General features: G+C 51.5%; 1 protein-coding gene across 1 annotated transcript in view; it reads left to right on the forward strand.

Moving 5' to 3' along the window:
- Nucleotides 1-216: 216 nt before the first annotated feature.
- Nucleotides 217-17,641, forward strand: part of LOC142471043 (tetratricopeptide repeat protein 39A-like) — a gene marked incomplete at its 3' end in the record, with an annotated part of 31,136 nt that continues 13,711 nt past the window's right edge. The window contains exons 1-3 of the mRNA XM_075577841.1: nt 217-270; nt 10,390-10,491; nt 12,316-12,447. Of these exons, the coding sequence (XP_075433956.1) occupies nt 242-270; nt 10,390-10,491; nt 12,316-12,447 (263 nt within the window). The remainder of the gene's footprint in view (nt 271-10,389; nt 10,492-12,315; nt 12,448-17,641) is intronic.

Consider the following 17,641-nt stretch of genomic DNA (forward strand, 5'->3'; position numbering starts at 1 on the left):
GCCCAGTAGGGGGCGTGGCCGCAACGGAGCCTTTGTGTCACTAGTAGATACATCATGATAACATTAATTGGCCCCTCCCCTTCTGGATGAGAGGGGCGGGGCCAGGAGGCCACAGGTAGGAGTGGGCGTGGTTTACACGTTCCTCTCTGTAGCAGGTAGATATGGGCGTTGTTAGAGGAAGCTCCTCCCCAGACAGGTGTCAGTGGGCGTGGCTTGTCCTCAGTCAGTCAGTAGGATCAGCATGAGCCAGGAGCCGGGATCTGTGGACAGGTAAGACAGACCCGGGGCCACACAGGTAACACAGGTAACACAGACCCGGGGCCACACAGGTAACACAGGTAACACAGACCCGGGGCCACACAGGTAACACAGACCCGGGGCCACACAGGTAACACAGGTAACACAGACCCGGGGCCACACAGGTAACACAGACCCGGGGCCACACAGGTAACACAGACCCGGGGCCACACAGGTAACACAGGTAACACAGACCCGGAGCCACACAGGTAACACAGACCCGGGGCCACACAGGTAACACAGGTAACACAGACCCGGGGCCACACAGATAACACAGACCCGGGGCCACACAGGTAACACAGACCCGGGGCCACACAGGTAACACAGGTAACACAGACCCGGGGCCACACATGTAACACAGACCCGGGGCCACACAGATAACACAGACCCGGGGACCACACAGGTAACACAGGTAACACAGACCCGGGGCCACACAGGTAACACAGACCCGGGGCCACACAGGTAACACAGGTAACACAGACCCGGGGCCACACAGGTAACACATGTAACACAGACCTGGGGCCACACAGGTAACACATGTAACACAGACCCGGGGCCACACAGGTAACAGACCCGGGGCCACACAAGTAACACATGAGTGCCTTATTGCCCCTGTAACATGTTATTGCAGTAACCCGCCTACTGAGTGCCTTATTGCCCCTGTAACATGTTATCGCAGTAACCCGCCTCCTGAGTGCCTTATTGCTCCTGTAACATGTTATTACAGTAACCCGCCTCCTGAGTGCCTTATTGCCCCTGTATCATGTTATCGCAGTAACCCGCCTCCTGAGTGCCTTATTGCCCCTGTAGCATGTTATCGCAGTAACCCGCCTCCTGAGTGCCTTATTGCCCCTGTAACATATTATTGCAGTAACCCACCTCCTGAGTGCCTTATTGCCCCTGTAACATGTTATTGCAGTAACCCGCCTCCTGAGTGCCTTATTGCCCCTGTAACATATTATTGCAGTAACCCACCTCCTGAGTGCCTTATTGAGTAACCCTGCCCCTGGGTGCCTTAGTGCACCAGAAGCGTAAAATAAATTGGGGGTGGGGGGGGGGGGAGAATAAACATCCCTTAGACCAGTGAGAAAACAGATGTGGGTTTTACTTTGCACGTTGGAACAGTGTGTTTGGGGAAGGTGGAGTATCTTGTGTGTGTAAGGATGGAACAGAGGGGAGCAAGTGAATTATTAATAAAGGGAAATAAGGCACTCAGGAGGCGGGTTACTGCGATAACATGTTACAGGGGCAATAAGGCAGTCAGGAGGCGGGTTACTGCGATAACATGTTACAGGGACAATAAGGCACTCAGGAGGCGGGTTACTGCAATAACATGTTACAGGGGCAATAAGGCACTCAGGAGGCGGGTTACTGTGATAACATGTTACAGGGGCAATAAGGCACTCAGGAGGCGGGTTACTGCGATAAACGGGCAATAAGGCACTCAGGAGGCGGGTTACTGCAATAACATGTTACAGGGGCAATAAGGCACTCAGGAGGCGGGTTACTGCGATAACATGTTACAGGGACAATAAGGCACTCAGGAGGCGGGTTACTGCAATAACATGTTACAGGGGCAATAAGGCACTCAGGAGGCGGGTTACTGCGATAACATGTTACAGGGGCAATAAGGCACTCAGGAGGCGGGTTACTGCGATAACATGTTACAGGGGCAATAAGGCACTCAGGAGGCGGGTTACTGCGATAACATGTTACAGGCGCAATAAGGCACTCAGGAGGCGGGTTACTGCGATAACATGTTACAGGGGCAATAAGGCACTCAGGGGGCGGGTTACTGCGATAACATGTTACAGGGACAATAAGGCACTCAGGAGGCGGGTTACTGCAATAACATGTTACAGGGACAATAAGGCACTCAGGAGGCGGGTTACTGCAATAACATGTTACAGGGGCAATAAGGCACTCAGGAGGCGGGTTACTGCAATAACATGTTACAGGGGCAATAAGGCACTCAGGAGGCGGGTTACTGCAATAACATGTTACAGGGACAATAAGGCACTCAGGAGGCGGGTTACTGCAATAACATGTTACAGGGGCAATAAGGCACTCAGGAGGCGGGTTACTGCAATAACATGTTACAGGGGCAATAAGGCACTCAGGAGGCGGGTTACTGCAATAACATGTTACAGGGGCAATAAGGCACTCAGGAGGCGGGTTACTGCAATAACATGTTACAGGGCAATAAGGCACTCAGGACGCGGGTTACTGCAATAAAATGTTACAGGGGCAATAAGGCACTCAGGAGGCGGGTTACTGCAATAACATGTTACAGGGCAATAAGGCACTCAGGAGCCGGGTTACCGCAATAACATGTTACAGGGGCAATAAGGCACTCAGGAGGCGGGTTACCGCAATAACATGTTACAGGGACAATAAGGCACTCAGGAGGCGGGTTACTGCAATAACATGTTACAGGGACAATAAGGCACTCAGGAGCCGGGTTACTGCAATAACATGTTACAGGGGCAATAAGGCACTCAGGAGGCGGGTTACTGCAATAACATGTTACAGGGGCAATAAGGCACTCAGGAGGCGGGTTACTGCAATAACATGTTACAGGGGCAATAAGGCACTCAGGAGGCGGGTTACTGCGATAACATGTTACAGGGGCAATAAGGCACTCAGGAGGCGGGTTACTGCGATAACATGTTACAGGGGCAATAAGGCACTCAGGAGGCGGGTTACTGCGATAACATGTTACAGGGGCAATAAGGCACTCAGGAGGCGGGTTACTGCGATAACATGTTGCAGGGGCAATAAGGCACTCAGGAGGCGGGTTACTGCGATAACATGTTACAGGGGCAATAAGGCACTCAGGAGGCGGGTTACTGCGATAACATGTTACAGGGGCAATAAGGCACTCAGGAGGGGGGTTACTGCAATAACATGTCACAGGGGCAATAAGGCACTCAGGAGGGGGGTTACTGCAATAACATGTCACAGGGCCAATAAGGCACTCAGGAGGGGGGTTACTGCGATAAAATGTCACAGGGGCAATAAGGCACTCAGGAGGCGGGTTACTGCGATAAAATGTTACAGGGGCAATAAGGCACTCAGGAGCCGGGTTACTGCGATAACATGTTACAGGGGCAATAAGGCACTCAGGAGGCGGGTTACTGCAATAAAATGTTACAGGGGCAATAAGGCACTCAGGACGCGGGTTACTGCAATAAAATGTTACAGGGGCAGTAAGGCACTCAGGAGGCGGGTTACTGCAATAACATGTTACAGGGGCAATAAGGCACTCAGGAGGCGGGTTACTGCAATAACATGTTACAGGGGCAATAAGGCACTCAGGAGCCGGGTTACTGCAATAACAGGTTACAGGGATAATAAGGCGTTCAGGAGGCGGGTTACTGCGATAACATGTTACAGGGGCAATAAGGCACTCAGGAGGCGGGTTACTGCGATAACATGTTACAGGGGCAATAAGGCACTCAGGAGGCGGGTTACTGCAATAAAATGTTACAGGGGCAATAAGGCACTCAGGAGGCGGGTTACTGCAATAACATGTTACAGGGGCAATAAGGTACTCAGGAGCCGGGTTACTGCAATAACAGGTTACAGGGGCAATAAGGCACTCAGGAGGCGGGTTACTGCGATAACATGTTTCAGGGATAATAAGGCGTTCAGGAGGCGGGTTACTGCGATAACATGTTACAGGGGCAATAAGGCACTCAGGAGGCGGGTTACTGCAATAACATGTTACAGGGGTAATAAGGCACTCAGGAGGCGGGTTACTGCAATAACATGTTACAGGGGCAATAAGGCACTCAGGAGGGGGGGTTACTGCGATAACATGTTACAGGGGCAATAAGGCACTCAGGAGGGGGGTTACTGCGATAACATGTTACAGGGGCAATAAGGCACTCAGGAGGTGGGTTACTGCGATAACATGTAACAGGGGCAATAAGGCACTCAGGAGGAGGGTTACTGCGATAACATGTTACAGGGGCAATAAGGCACTCAGGAGGCGGGTTACTGCAATAACATGTTACAGGGGCAATAAGGCACTCAGGAGGAGGGTTACTGCAATAAAATGTTACAGGGGCAATAAGGCACTCAGGACGCGGGTTACTGCAATAAAATGTTACAGGGGCAATAAGGCACTCAGGACGCGGGTTATTGCAATAAAATGTTACAGGGGCAATAAGGCACTCAGGAGGCGGGTTACTGCAATAACATGTTACAGGGGCAATAAGGCACTCAGGAGGCGGGTTACTGCAATAACATGTTACAGGGGCAATAAGGCACTCAGGAGGCGGGTTACTGCGATAACATGTAACAGGGGCAATAAGGCACTCAGGAGGAGGGTTACTGCGATAACATGTTACAGGGGCAATAAGGCACTCAGGAGGCGGGTTACTGCAATAACATGTTACAGGGGCAATAAGGCACTCAGGAGGAGGGTTACTGCAATAAAATGTTACAGGGGCAATAAGGCACTCAGGACGCGGGTTACTGCAATAAAATGTTACAGGGGCAATAAGGCACTCAGGACGCGGGTTATTGCAATAAAATGTTACAGGGGCAATAAGGCACTCAGGAGGCGGGTTACTGCAATAACATGTTACAGGGGCAATAAGGCACTCAGGAGGCGGGTTACTGCAATAACATGTTACAGGGGCAATAAGGCACTCAGGAGGCGGGTTACTGCAATAACATGTTACAGGGGCAATAAGGCACTCAGGAGGCGGGTTACTGCAATAACATGTTACAGGGGCAATAAGGTACTCAGGAGCCGGGTTACTGCAATAACAGGTTACAGGGGCAATAAGGCACTCAGGAGGCGGGTTACTGCGATAACATGTTACAGGGATAATAAGGCGTTCAGGAGGCGGGTTACTGCGATAACATGTTACAGGGGCAATAAGGCACTCAGGAGGCGGGTTACTGCGATAACGTTACAGGGGTAATAAGGCACTCAGGAGGCGGGTTACTGCAATAACATGTTACAGGGGCAATAAGGCACTCAGGAGGGGGGTTACTGCGATAACATGTTACAGGGGCAATAAGGCACTCAGGAGGCGGGTTACTGCGATAACATGTTACAGGGGCAATAAGGCACTCAGGAGGCGGGTTACTGCGATAACATGTTACAGGGGCAATAAGGCACTCAGGAGGCGGGTTACTGCAATAACATGTTACAGGGGCAATAAGGTACTCAGGAGCCGGGTTACTGCAATAACAGGTTACAGGGGCAATAAGGCACTCAGGAGGCGGGTTACTGCGATAACATGATACAGGGATAATAAGGCGTTCAGGAGGCGGGTTACTGCGATAACATGTTACAGGGGCAATAAGGCTCTCAGGAGGCGGGTTACTGCGATAACATGTTACAGGGGCAATAAGGCACTCAGGAGGTGGGTTACTGCGATAACATGTTACAGGGGCAATAAGGCACTCAGGAGGAGGGTTACTGCGATAACATGTTACAGGGGCAATAAGGCACTCAGGAGGCGGGTTACTGCAATAACATGTTACAGGGGCAATAAGGCACTCAGGAGGAGGGTTACTGCGATAACATGTTACAGGGGCAATAAGGCACTCAGGAGCCGGGTTACTGCGATAACATGTTACAGGGGCAATAAGGCACTCAGGAGGCGGGTTACTGCAATAAAATGTTACAGGGGCAATAAGGCACTCAGGACGCGGGTTACTGCAATAAAATGTTACAGGGGCAATAAGGCACTCAGGACGCGGGTTACTGCAATAAAATGTTACAGGGGCAATAAGGCACTCAGGAGGCGGGTTACTGCAATAACATGTTACGGGGGCAATAAGGCACTCAGGAGGCGGGTTACTGCAATAACATGTTACAGGGGCAATAAGGCACTCAGGAGCCGGGTTACTGCAATAACAGGTTACAGGGATAATAAGGCGTTCAGGAGGCGGATTACTGCGATAACATGTTACAGGGGCAATAAGGCACTCAGGAGGCGGGTTACTGCGATAACATGTTACAGGGGCAATAAGGCACTCAGGAGGCGGGTTACTGCAATAAAATGTTACAGGGGCAATAAGGCACTCAGGACCCGGGTTACTGCGATAACATGTTACAGGGGCAATAAGGCACTCAGGAGGCGGGTTACTGCAATAAAATGTTAAAGGGACAATAAGGCACTCAGGACGCGGGTTACTGCAATAAAATGTTACATGGGCAATAAGGCACTCAGGACGCGGGTTACTGCAATAAAATGTTACAGGGGCAATAAGGCACTCAGGAGGCGGGTTACTGCAATAACATGTTACAGGGGCAATAAGGCACTCAGGAGGCGGGTTACTGCAATAACATGTTACAGGGGCAATAAGGTACTCAGGAGCCGGGTTACTGCAATAACAGGTTACAGGGGCAATAAGGCACTCAGGAGGCGGGTTACTGCGATAACATGTTACAGGGGCAATAAGGCACTCATGAGGCGGGTTACTGCGATAACATGTTACAGGGGCAATAAGGCACTCAGGAGGCGGGTTACTGCGATAACATGTTACAGGGGCAATAAGGCACTCAGGACGCGGGTTACTGCAATAAAATGTTACAGGGGCAATAAGGCACTCAGGAGGCGGGTTACTGCAATAACATGTTACAGGGGCAATAAGGCACTCAGGAGGCGGGTTACTGCAATAACATGTTACAGGGCAATAAGGTACTCAGGAGCCGGGTTACTGCGATAACATGTTACAGGGATAATAAGGCACTCAGGAGGCGGGTTACTGCAATAACATGTTACAGGGGCAATAAGGCACTCAGGAGGGGGGTTACTGCGATAACATGTTACAGGGGCAATAAGGCACTCAGGAGGCGGGTTACTGCGATAACATGTTACAGGGGTAATAAGGCACTCAGGAGGCGGGTTACTGCAATAACATGTTACAGGGGCAATAAGGCACTCAGGAGGGGGGTTACTGCGATAACATGTTACAGGGGCAATAAGGCACTCAGGAGGTGGGTTACTGCGATAACATGTTACAGGGGCAATAAGGCACTCAGGAGGAGGGTTACTGCGATAACATGTTACAGGGGCAATAAGGCACTCAGGAGGCGGGTTACTGCAATAACATGTTACAGGGGCAATAAGGCACTCAGGAGGCGGGTTACTGCAATAACATGTTACAGGGACAATAAGGCACTCAGGAGGAGGGTTACTGCGATAACATGTTACAGGGGCAATAAGGCACTCAGGAGGAGGGTTACTGCGATAACATGTTACAGGGGCAATAAGGCACTCAGGAGGCGGGTTACTGCAATAACATGTTACAGGGGCAATAAGGCACTCAGGAGGCGGGTTACTGCAATAACATGTTACAGGGGCAATAAGGCACTCAGGAGCCGGGTTACTGCAGTAACATGTTACAGGGGCAATAAGGCACTCAGGAGGCGGGTTACTGCGATAACATGTAACAGGGGCAATAAGGCACTCAGGAGGAGGGTTACTGCGATAACATGTTACAGGGGCAATAAGGCACTCAGGAGGCGGGTTACTGCAATAACATGTTACAGGGGCAATAAGGCACTCAGGAGGAGGGTTACTGCAATAAAATGTTACAGGGGCAATAAGGCACTCAAGACGCGGGTTACTGCAATAAAATGTTACAGGGGCAATAAGGCACTCAGGACGCGGGTTATTGCAATAAAATGTTACAGGGGCAATAAGGCACTCAGGAGGCGGGTTACTGCAATAACATGTTACAGGGGCAATAAGGCACTCAGGAGGCGGGTTACTGCAATAACATGTTACAGGGGCAATAAGGCACTCAGGAGGCGGGTTACTGCAATAACATGTTACAGGGGCAATAAGGCACTCAGGAGGCGGGTTACTGCAATAACATGTTACAGGGGCAATAAGGTACTCAGGAGCCGGGTTACTGCAATAACAGGTTACAGGGGCAATAAGGCACTCAGGAGGCGGGTTACTGCGATAACATGTTACAGGGATAATAAGGCGTTCAGGAGGCGGGTTACTGCGATAACATGTTACAGGGGCAATAAGGCACTCAGGAGGCGGGTTACTGCGATAACGTTACAGGGGTAATAAGGCACTCAGGAGGCGGGTTACTGCAATAACATGTTACAGGGGCAATAAGGCACTCAGGAGGGGGGTTACTGCGATAACATGTTACAGGGGCAATAAGGCACTCAGGAGGCGGGTTACTGCGATAACATGTTACAGGGGCAATAAGGCACTCAGGAGGCGGGTTACTGCGATAACATGTTACAGGGGCAATAAGGCACTCAGGAGGCGGGTTACTGCAATAACATGTTACAGGGGCAATAAGGTACTCAGGAGCCGGGTTACTGCAATAACAGGTTACAGGGGCAATAAGGCACTCAGGAGGCGGGTTACTGCGATAACATGATACAGGGATAATAAGGCGTTCAGGAGGCGGGTTACTGCGATAACATGTTACAGGGGCAATAAGGCTCTCAGGAGGCGGGTTACTGCGATAACATGTTACAGGGGCAATAAGGCACTCAGGAGGTGGGTTACTGCGATAACATGTTACAGGGGCAATAAGGCACTCAGGAGGAGGGTTACTGCGATAACATGTTACAGGGGCAATAAGGCACTCAGGAGGCGGGTTACTGCAATAACATGTTACAGGGGCAATAAGGCACTCAGGAGGAGGGTTACTGCGATAACATGTTACAGGGGCAATAAGGCACTCAGGAGCCGGGTTACTGCGATAACATGTTACAGGGGCAATAAGGCACTCAGGAGGCGGGTTACTGCAATAAAATGTTACAGGGGCAATAAGGCACTCAGGACGCGGGTTACTGCAATAAAATGTTACAGGGGCAATAAAGCACTCAGGACGCGGGTTACTGCAATAAAATGTTACAGGGGCAATAAGGCACTCAGGAGGCGGGTTACTGCAATAACATGTTACAGGGGCAATAAGGCACTCAGGAGGCGGGTTACTGCAATAACATGTTACAGGGGCAATAAGGCACTCAGGAGCCGGGTTACTGCAATAACAGGTTACAGGGATAATAAGGCGTTCAGGAGGCGGATTACTGCGATAACATGTTACAGGGGCAATAAGGCACTCAGGAGGCGGGTTACTGCGATAACATGTTACAGGGGCAATAAGGCACTCAGGAGGCGGGTTACTGCAATAAAATGTTACAGGGGCAATAAGGCACTCAGGAGCCGGGTTACTGCGATAACATGTTACAGGGGCAATAAGGCACTCAGGAGGCGGGTTACTGCAATAAAATGTTACAGGGACAATAAGGCACTCAGGACGCGGGTTACTGCAATAAAATGTTACATGGGCAATAAGGCACTCAGGACGCGGGTTACTGCAATAAAATGTTACAGGGGCAATAAGGCACTCAGGAGGCGGGTTACTGCAATAACATGTTACAGGGGCAATAAGGCACTCAGGAGGCGGGTTACTGCAATAACATGTTACAGGGGCAATAAGGTACTCAGGAGCCGGGTTACTGCAATAACAGGTTACAGGGGCAATAAGGCACTCAGGAGGCGGGTTACTGCGATAACATGTTACAGGGGCAATAAGGCACTCATGAGGCGGGTTACTGCGATAACATGTTACAGGGGCAATAAGGCACTCAGGAGGCGGGTTACTGCGATAACATGTTACAGGGGCAATAAGGCACTCAGGACGCGGGTTACTGCAATAAAATGTTACAGGGGCAATAAGGCACTCAGGAGGCGGGTTACTGCAATAACATGTTACAGGGCAATAAGGCACTCAGGAGGCGGGTTACTGCAATAACATGTTACAGGGGCAATAAGGCACTCAGGAGGCGGGTTACTGCAATAACATGTTACAGGGACAATAAGGCACTTAGGAGGAGGGTTACTGCGATAACATGTTACAGGGGCAATAAGGCACTCAGGAGGAGGGTTACTGCGATAACATGTTACAGGGGCAATAAGGCACTCAGGAGGCGGGTTACTGCAATAACATGTTACAGGGGCAATAAGGCACTCAGGAGGCGGGTTACTGCAATAACAGGTTACAGGGGCAATAAGGCACTCAGGAGCCGGGTTACTGCAGTTACATGTTACAGGGGCAATAAGGCACTCTCTATCCCCACAGGTCTGTGCTGGATCTATCCAAGGATCTCAGTGAGTGTATGGACGCTCTGAGCCTCTTTCTGAATAACCAGTTTGATGAGAGTCTGGAATTGCTGCGGCCGAGGTAAAGGGGACTCTAGGGACAGTTCATTAAGAGTCCCAGGTCTGTCCCTACCTTCAGGGCTTGTGTAAGACACCGGGGCCTCACGCCCACTTTCACCGGCCGTGCTTCCCTGTGTCACCAGTGCTACTCCTCGTTCTTCCTTCTCTGGGAAGGGCATACAGTCTGTCCCTCCCCCCGCAGGGTGACGCAGTGACACAGGCAGGAGGGAGCTATGGGACATGGAGTCTGTCCCTCCCCCCGGAGGGTGACACAGTGACACAGACAGGAGGGAGCTATGGGGCATGGAGTCTGTCCCTCCCCCCGCAGGGTGACACAGTGACACAGACAGGAGGGAGCTATGGGACATGGAGTCTGTCCCTCCCCCCGCAGGGTGACAGTGACACAGACAGGAGGGAGCTATGGGACATGGAGTCTGTCCCTCCCCCCGCAGGGTGACACAGTGACACAGACAGGAGGGAGCTATGGGACATGGAGTCTGTCCCTCCCCCCGCAGGGTGACACAGTGACACAGACAGGAGGGAGCTATGGGACATGGAGTCTGTCCCTCCCCCCGCAGGGTGACACAGTGACACAGACAGGAGGGAGCTATGGGACATGGAGTCTGTCCCTCCCCCCGCAGGGTGACAGTGACACAGACAGGAGGGAGCTATGGGACATGGAGTCTGTCCCTCCCCCCGCAGGGTGACACAGTGACACAGACAGGAGGGAGCTATGGGACATGGAGTCTGTCCCTCCCCCCGCAGGGTGACACAGTGACACAGACAGGAGGGAGCTATGGGACATGGAGTCTGTCCCTCCCCCCGCAGGGTGACACAGTGACACAGACAGGAGGGAGCTATGGGACATGGAGTCTGTCCCTCCCCCCGCAGGGTGACACAGTGACACCGACAGGAGGGAGATATGGGACATGGGGTCTGTCCCTCCCCCCGCAGGGTGACACAGTGACACCGACAGGAGGGAGCTATGGGACATGGGGTCTGTCCCTCCCCCCGCAGGGTGACACAGACAGGAGGGAGCTACGGGACATGGAGTCTGTCCCCCCCCCCCCCGCAGGGTGACACAGTGACACAGACAGGAGGGAGCTATGGGACATGGAGTCTGTCTCTCCCCCCGCAGGGTGACACAGTGACACAGACAGGAGGGAGCTATGGGACATGGTGTCTGTCCCTCCCCCCGCAGGGTGACACAGACAGGAGGGAGCTATGGGACGTGGTGTCTGTCCCTCCCCCCGCAGGGTGACACAGTGACACAGACAGGAGGGAGCTATGCGACATGGTGTCTGTCCCTCCCCCCGCAGGGTGACACAGTGACACAGACAGGAGGGAGCTATGGGACATGGAGTCTGCCCCTCCCCCCGCAGGGTGACACAGTGACACAGACAGGAGGGAGCTATGGGACGTGGTATCTGCCCCTCCCCCCGCAGGGTGACACAGTGACACAGACAGGAGGGAGCTATGGGACATGGAGCCTGTCCCTCCCCCCGCAGGGTGACACAGACAGGAGGGAGCTATGGGACATGGTGTCTGTCCCTCCCCCCGCAGGGTGACCCAGTGACACAGACAGGAGGGAGCTATGGGACACGGAGTCTGTCCCTCCCCCCGCAGGGTGACACAGACAGGAGGGAGCTATGGGACATGGAGTCTGTCCCTCCCCCCGCAGGGTGACACAGTGACACAGACAGGAGGGAGCTATGGGACACGGAGTCTGTCCCTCCCCCCGCAGGGTGACACAGACAGGAGGGAGCTATGGGACATGGAGTCTGACCCTCCCACCGCAGGGTGACACAACTCCTGTCCCCTCTCATGGCCTACCTCTTGTCCCTAGGGTTAAAGACAGCATGTACCATGGCCTCATACACGCCACCATCTTGGAAATGCAAGCCATGATGACATTCGAACACGATGACATCATCAATGCCGGAAAGATCATGAAGGATGTGCAGGAAACGTGTCAAAGGTATGGGACCCGTGACAGCGGGTATCTCCCAGTAACAATACAGGAGCAGCCTCTGTGTACTGAATACGTGTGTAGCGGGTATCTCCCAGTAACAATACAGGAGCAGCCTCTGTGTACTGAATACGTGTGCAGCGGGTATCTCCCAGTAACAATACAGGAGCAGGCTCTGTGTACTGAATACGTGTGCAGCGGGTATCTCCCAGTAACAATACAGGAGCAGGCTCTGTGTACTGAATACGTGTGCAGCGGGTATCTCCCAGTAACAATACAGGAGCAGCCTCTGTGTACTGAATACGTGTGCAGCGGGTATCTTCCAGTAACAATACAGGAGCAGCCTCTGTGTACTGAATACGTGTGCAGCGGGTATCTCCCAGTAACAATACAGGAGCAGTCTCTGTGTACTGAATACGTGCAGCGGGTATCTCCCAGTAACAATACAGGAGCAGCCTCTGTGTACTGAATACGTGCAGCGGGTATCTCCCAGTAACAATACAGGAGCAGCGTCTGTGTACTGAATACGTGTGCAGCGGGTATCTCCCAGTAACAATACAGGAGCAGGCTCTGTGTACTGAATACGTGTGCAGCGGGTATCTTCCAGTAACAATACAGGAGCAGCCTCTGTGTACTGAATACGTGTGTAGCGGGTATCTCCCAGTAACAATACAGGAGCAGCCTCTGTGTTCTGAATACGTGTGTAGCGGGTATCTCCCAGTAACAATACAGGAGCAGCCTCTGTGTACTGAATACGTGTGCAGCGGGTATCTCCCAGTAACAATACAGGAGCAGTGTCTGTGTACTGAATACGTGTGTAGCGAGTATCTCCCAGTAACAATACAGGAGCAGCCTCTGTGTTCTGAATACGTACAGCGGGTATCTCCCAGTAACAATACAGGAGCAGCCTTTGTGTTCTGAATACACGTGTAGCGGGTATGTCCCAGTAACAATACAGGAGCAGCCTCTGTGTACTGAATACGTGTGCAGAGGGTATCTCCCAGTAACAATACAGGAGCAGCCTCTGTGTACTGAATACATGTGCAGCGGGTATCTCCCAGTAACAATACAGGAGCAGCCTCTGTGTTCTGAATACATGTGTAGCGGGTATCTCCCAGTAACAATACAGGAGCAGCCTCTGTGTACTGAATACGTGTGCAGCGGGTATCTCCCAGTAACAATACAGGAGCAGTCTCTGTGTACTGAATACGTGTGCAGCGGGTATCTCCCAGTAACAATACAGGAGCAGCCTCTGTGTACTGAATACGTGTGCAGCGGGTATCTCCCAGTAACAATACAGGAGCAGGCTCTGTGTACTGAATACGTGTGCAGCGGGTATCTCCCAGTAACAATACAGGAGCAGCCTCTGTGTAGTGAATACGTGTGTAGCGGGTATCTCCCAGTAACAATACAGGAGCAGCCTCTGTGTACTGAATACGTGTGTAGCGGGTATCTCCCAGTAACAATACAGGAGCAGCCTCTGTGTACTGAATACGTGTGCAGAGGGTATCTCCCAGTAACAATACAGGAGCAGCCTCTGTGTACTGAATACGTGTGCAGCGGGTATCTCCCAGTAACAATACAGGAGCAGCCTCTGTGTTCTGAATACGTGCAGCGGGTATCTCCCAGTAACAATACAGGAGCAGCCTTTGTGTTCTGAATACACGTGTAGCGGGTATCTCCCAGTAACAATACAGGAGCAGCCTCTGTGTACTGAATACGTGTGCAGAGGGTATCTCCCAGTAACAATACAGGAGCAGCCTCTGTGTAGTGAATACATGTGTAGCGGGTATCTCCCAGTAACAATACAGGAGCAGTCTCTGTGTACTGAATACATGTGCAGCGGGTATCTCCCAGTAACAATACAGGAGCAACCTCTGTGTACTGAATACGTCTGCAGCGGGTATCTCCCAGTAACAATACAGGATCAGCCTCTGTGTAGTGAATACGTGTGTAGCGGGTATCTCCCAGTAACAATACAGGAGCAGCCTCTGTGTACTGAATACGTGTGCAGCGGGTATCTCCCAGTAACAATACAGGAGCAGCCTCTGTGTACTGAATACGTGTGCAGCGGGTATCTCCCAGTAACAATACAGGAGCAGTCTCTGTGTACTGAATACGTGCAGCGGGTATCTCCCAGTAACAATACAGGAGCAGCGTCTGTGTACTGAATACGTGTGCAGCGGGTATCTCCCAGTAACAATACAGGAGCAGCGTCTGTGTACTGAATACGTGTGTAGCGGATATCTCCCAGTAACAATACAGGAGCAGCCTCTGTGTACTGAATACGTGCAGCGGGTATCTCCCAGTAACAATACAGGAGCAGCCTCTGTGTACTGAATACGTGTGTAGCGGGTATCTCCCAGTAACAATACAGGAGCAGCCTCTGTGTAGTGAATACGTGTGTAGCGGGTATCTCCCAGTAACAATACAGGAGCAGCCTCTGTGTACTGAATAAATGTGCAGCGGGTATCTCCCAGTAACAATACAGGAGCAGCCTCTGTGTACTGAATACGTGTGCAGCGGGTATCTCCCAGTAACAATACAGGAGCAGACTCTGTGTACTGAATACGTGTGCAGCGGGTATCTCCCAGTAACAATACAGGAGCAGCCTCTGTGTTCTGAATACGTGTGCAGCGGGTATCTCCCAGTAACAATACAGGAGCAGTCTCTGTGTACTGAATACGTGTGCAGTGGGTATCTCCCAGTAACAATACAGGAGCAGGCTCTGTGTACTGAATACGTGTGTAGCGAGTATCTCCCAGTAACAATACAGGAGCAGGCTCTGTGTACTGAATACGTGTGTAGCGAGTATCTCCCAGTAACAATACAGGAGCAGCCTCTGTTTACTGAATACGTGTGTAGCGGGTATCTCCTAGTAACAATACAGGAGCAGCCTCTGTGTTCTGAATACGTGCAGCGGGTATCTCCCAGTAACAATACAAGAGCAGCCTTTGTGTTCTGAATACACGTGTAGCGGGTATCGCCCAGTAACAATACAGGAGCAGCCTCTGTGTACTGAATACATGTGCAGCGGGTATCTCCCAGTAACAATACAGGAGCAGCCTCTGTGTACTGAATACGTGTGCAGCGGGTATCTCCCAGTAACAATACAGGAGCAGTCTCTGTGTACTGAATACGTGTGCAGCGGGTATCTCCCAGTAACAATACAGGAGCAGCCTCTGTGTACTGAATGTATGTGCAGCGGGTATCTCCCAGTAACAATACAGGAGCAGCCTCTGTGTACTGAATACGTGTGCAGCGAGTATCTCCCAGTAACAAAACAGGAGCAGCCTCTGTGTACTGAATACGTGTGTAGCGGGTATCTCCCAGTAACAATACAGGAGCAGCCTCTGTGTACTGAATACGTGCAGCGGGTATCTCCCAGTAACAATACAGGAGCAGGCTCTGTGTACTGAATACGTGTGTAGCGGGTATCTCCCAGTAACAATACAGGAGCAGCCTCTGTGTACTGAATACGTGTGCAGCGGGTATCTCCCAGTAACAATACAGGAGCAGTCTCTGTGTACTGAATACGTGCAGCGGGTATCTCCCAGTAACGATACAGGAGCAGCCTCTGTGTACTGAATACGTGTGCAGCGGGTATCTCCCAGTAACAATACAGGAGCAGCCTCTGTGTACTGAATACGTGTGCAGCGGGTATCTCCCAGTAACAATACAGGAGCAGTCTCTGTGTACTGAATACATGTGTAGCGGGTATCTCCCAGTAACAATACAGGAGCAGCCTCTGTGTACTGAATACGTGCGCAGCGGATATCTCCCAGTAACAATACAGGAGCAGCCTCTGTGTACTGAATACGTGTGCAGCGGGTATCTCCCAGTAACAATACAGGAGCAGCCTCTGTGTACTGAATACGTGTGCAGCGGGTATCTCCCAGTAACAATACAGGAGCAGCCTCTGTGTACTGAATACGTGTGCAGCGAGTATCTCCCAGTAACAATACAGGAGCAGCCTCTGTGTACTGAATACGTGCAGCGGGTATCTCCCAGTAACAATACAGGAGCAGCCTCTGTGTACTGAATACGTGTGCAGCGGGTATCTCCCAGTAATAATACAGGAGCAGCCTCTGTGTACTGAATACGTGCAGCGGGTATCTCCCAGTAACAATACAGGAGCAGCCTCTGTGTACTGAATACGTGCAGCGGGTATCTCCCAGTAACAATACAGGAGCAGCGTCTGTGTACTGAATACGTGTGCAGCGGGTATCTCCCAGTAACAATACAGGAGCAGCCTCTGTGTACTGAATACGTGTGCAGCGGGTATCTCCCAGTAACAATACAGGAGCAGCCTCTGTGTACTGAATACGTGTGCAGCGGGTATCTCCCAGTAACAATACAGGAGCAGCCTCTGTGTACTGAATACGTGTGCAGCGGGTATCTCCCAGTAACAATACAGGAGCAGCCTCTGTGTACTGAATACGTGTGCAGCGGGTATCTCCCAGTAACAATACAGGAGCAGCCCCTGTGTACTGAATACGTGTGCAGCGAGTATCTCCCAGTAACAATACAGGAGCAGTCTCTGTGTACTGAATACGTGTGCAGCGGGTATCTCCCAGTAACAATACAGGAGCAGCCTCTGTGTACTGAATACGTGTGCAGCGGTATCTCCCAGTAACAATAAAGGAGCAGCCTCTGTGTACTGAATACGTGTGTAGCGGGTATATCCCAGTAACAATACAGGAGCAGCCTCTGTGTACTGAATACGTGTGCAGCGGGTATCTCCCAGTAACAATACAGGAACAACCTCTGTGTACTGAATACGTGTGCAGCGGGTATCTCCCAGTAACAATACAGGAGCAGCCTCTGTGTACTGAATACGTGTGCAGCGGGTATCTCCCAGTAACAGTACAGGAACAACCTCTGTGTACTGAATACGTGTACAGCGGGTATCTCCCAGTAACAATACAGGAGCAGCCTCTGTGTACTGAATACGTGTGCAGCGGGTATCTCCCAGTAACAATACAGGAGCAGCCTCTGTGTACTGAATACGTGTGCAGCGGGTATCTCCCAGTAACAATACAGGAGCAGGCTCTGTGTGCTGAATACGTGCAGCGGATATCTCCCAGTAACAATACAGGAGCAGCCTCTGTGTACTGAATACGTGTAGCGGGTATCTCCCAGTAACAATACAGGAGCAGCCTCTGTGTACTGAATACGTGTGCAGCGGGTATCTCCCAGTAAC

This window comes from Ascaphus truei, chromosome 20, assembly GCF_040206685.1.
Source record: "Ascaphus truei isolate aAscTru1 chromosome 20, aAscTru1.hap1, whole genome shotgun sequence".
NCBI classification, from domain to species: domain Eukaryota; kingdom Metazoa; phylum Chordata; class Amphibia; order Anura; family Ascaphidae; genus Ascaphus; species Ascaphus truei.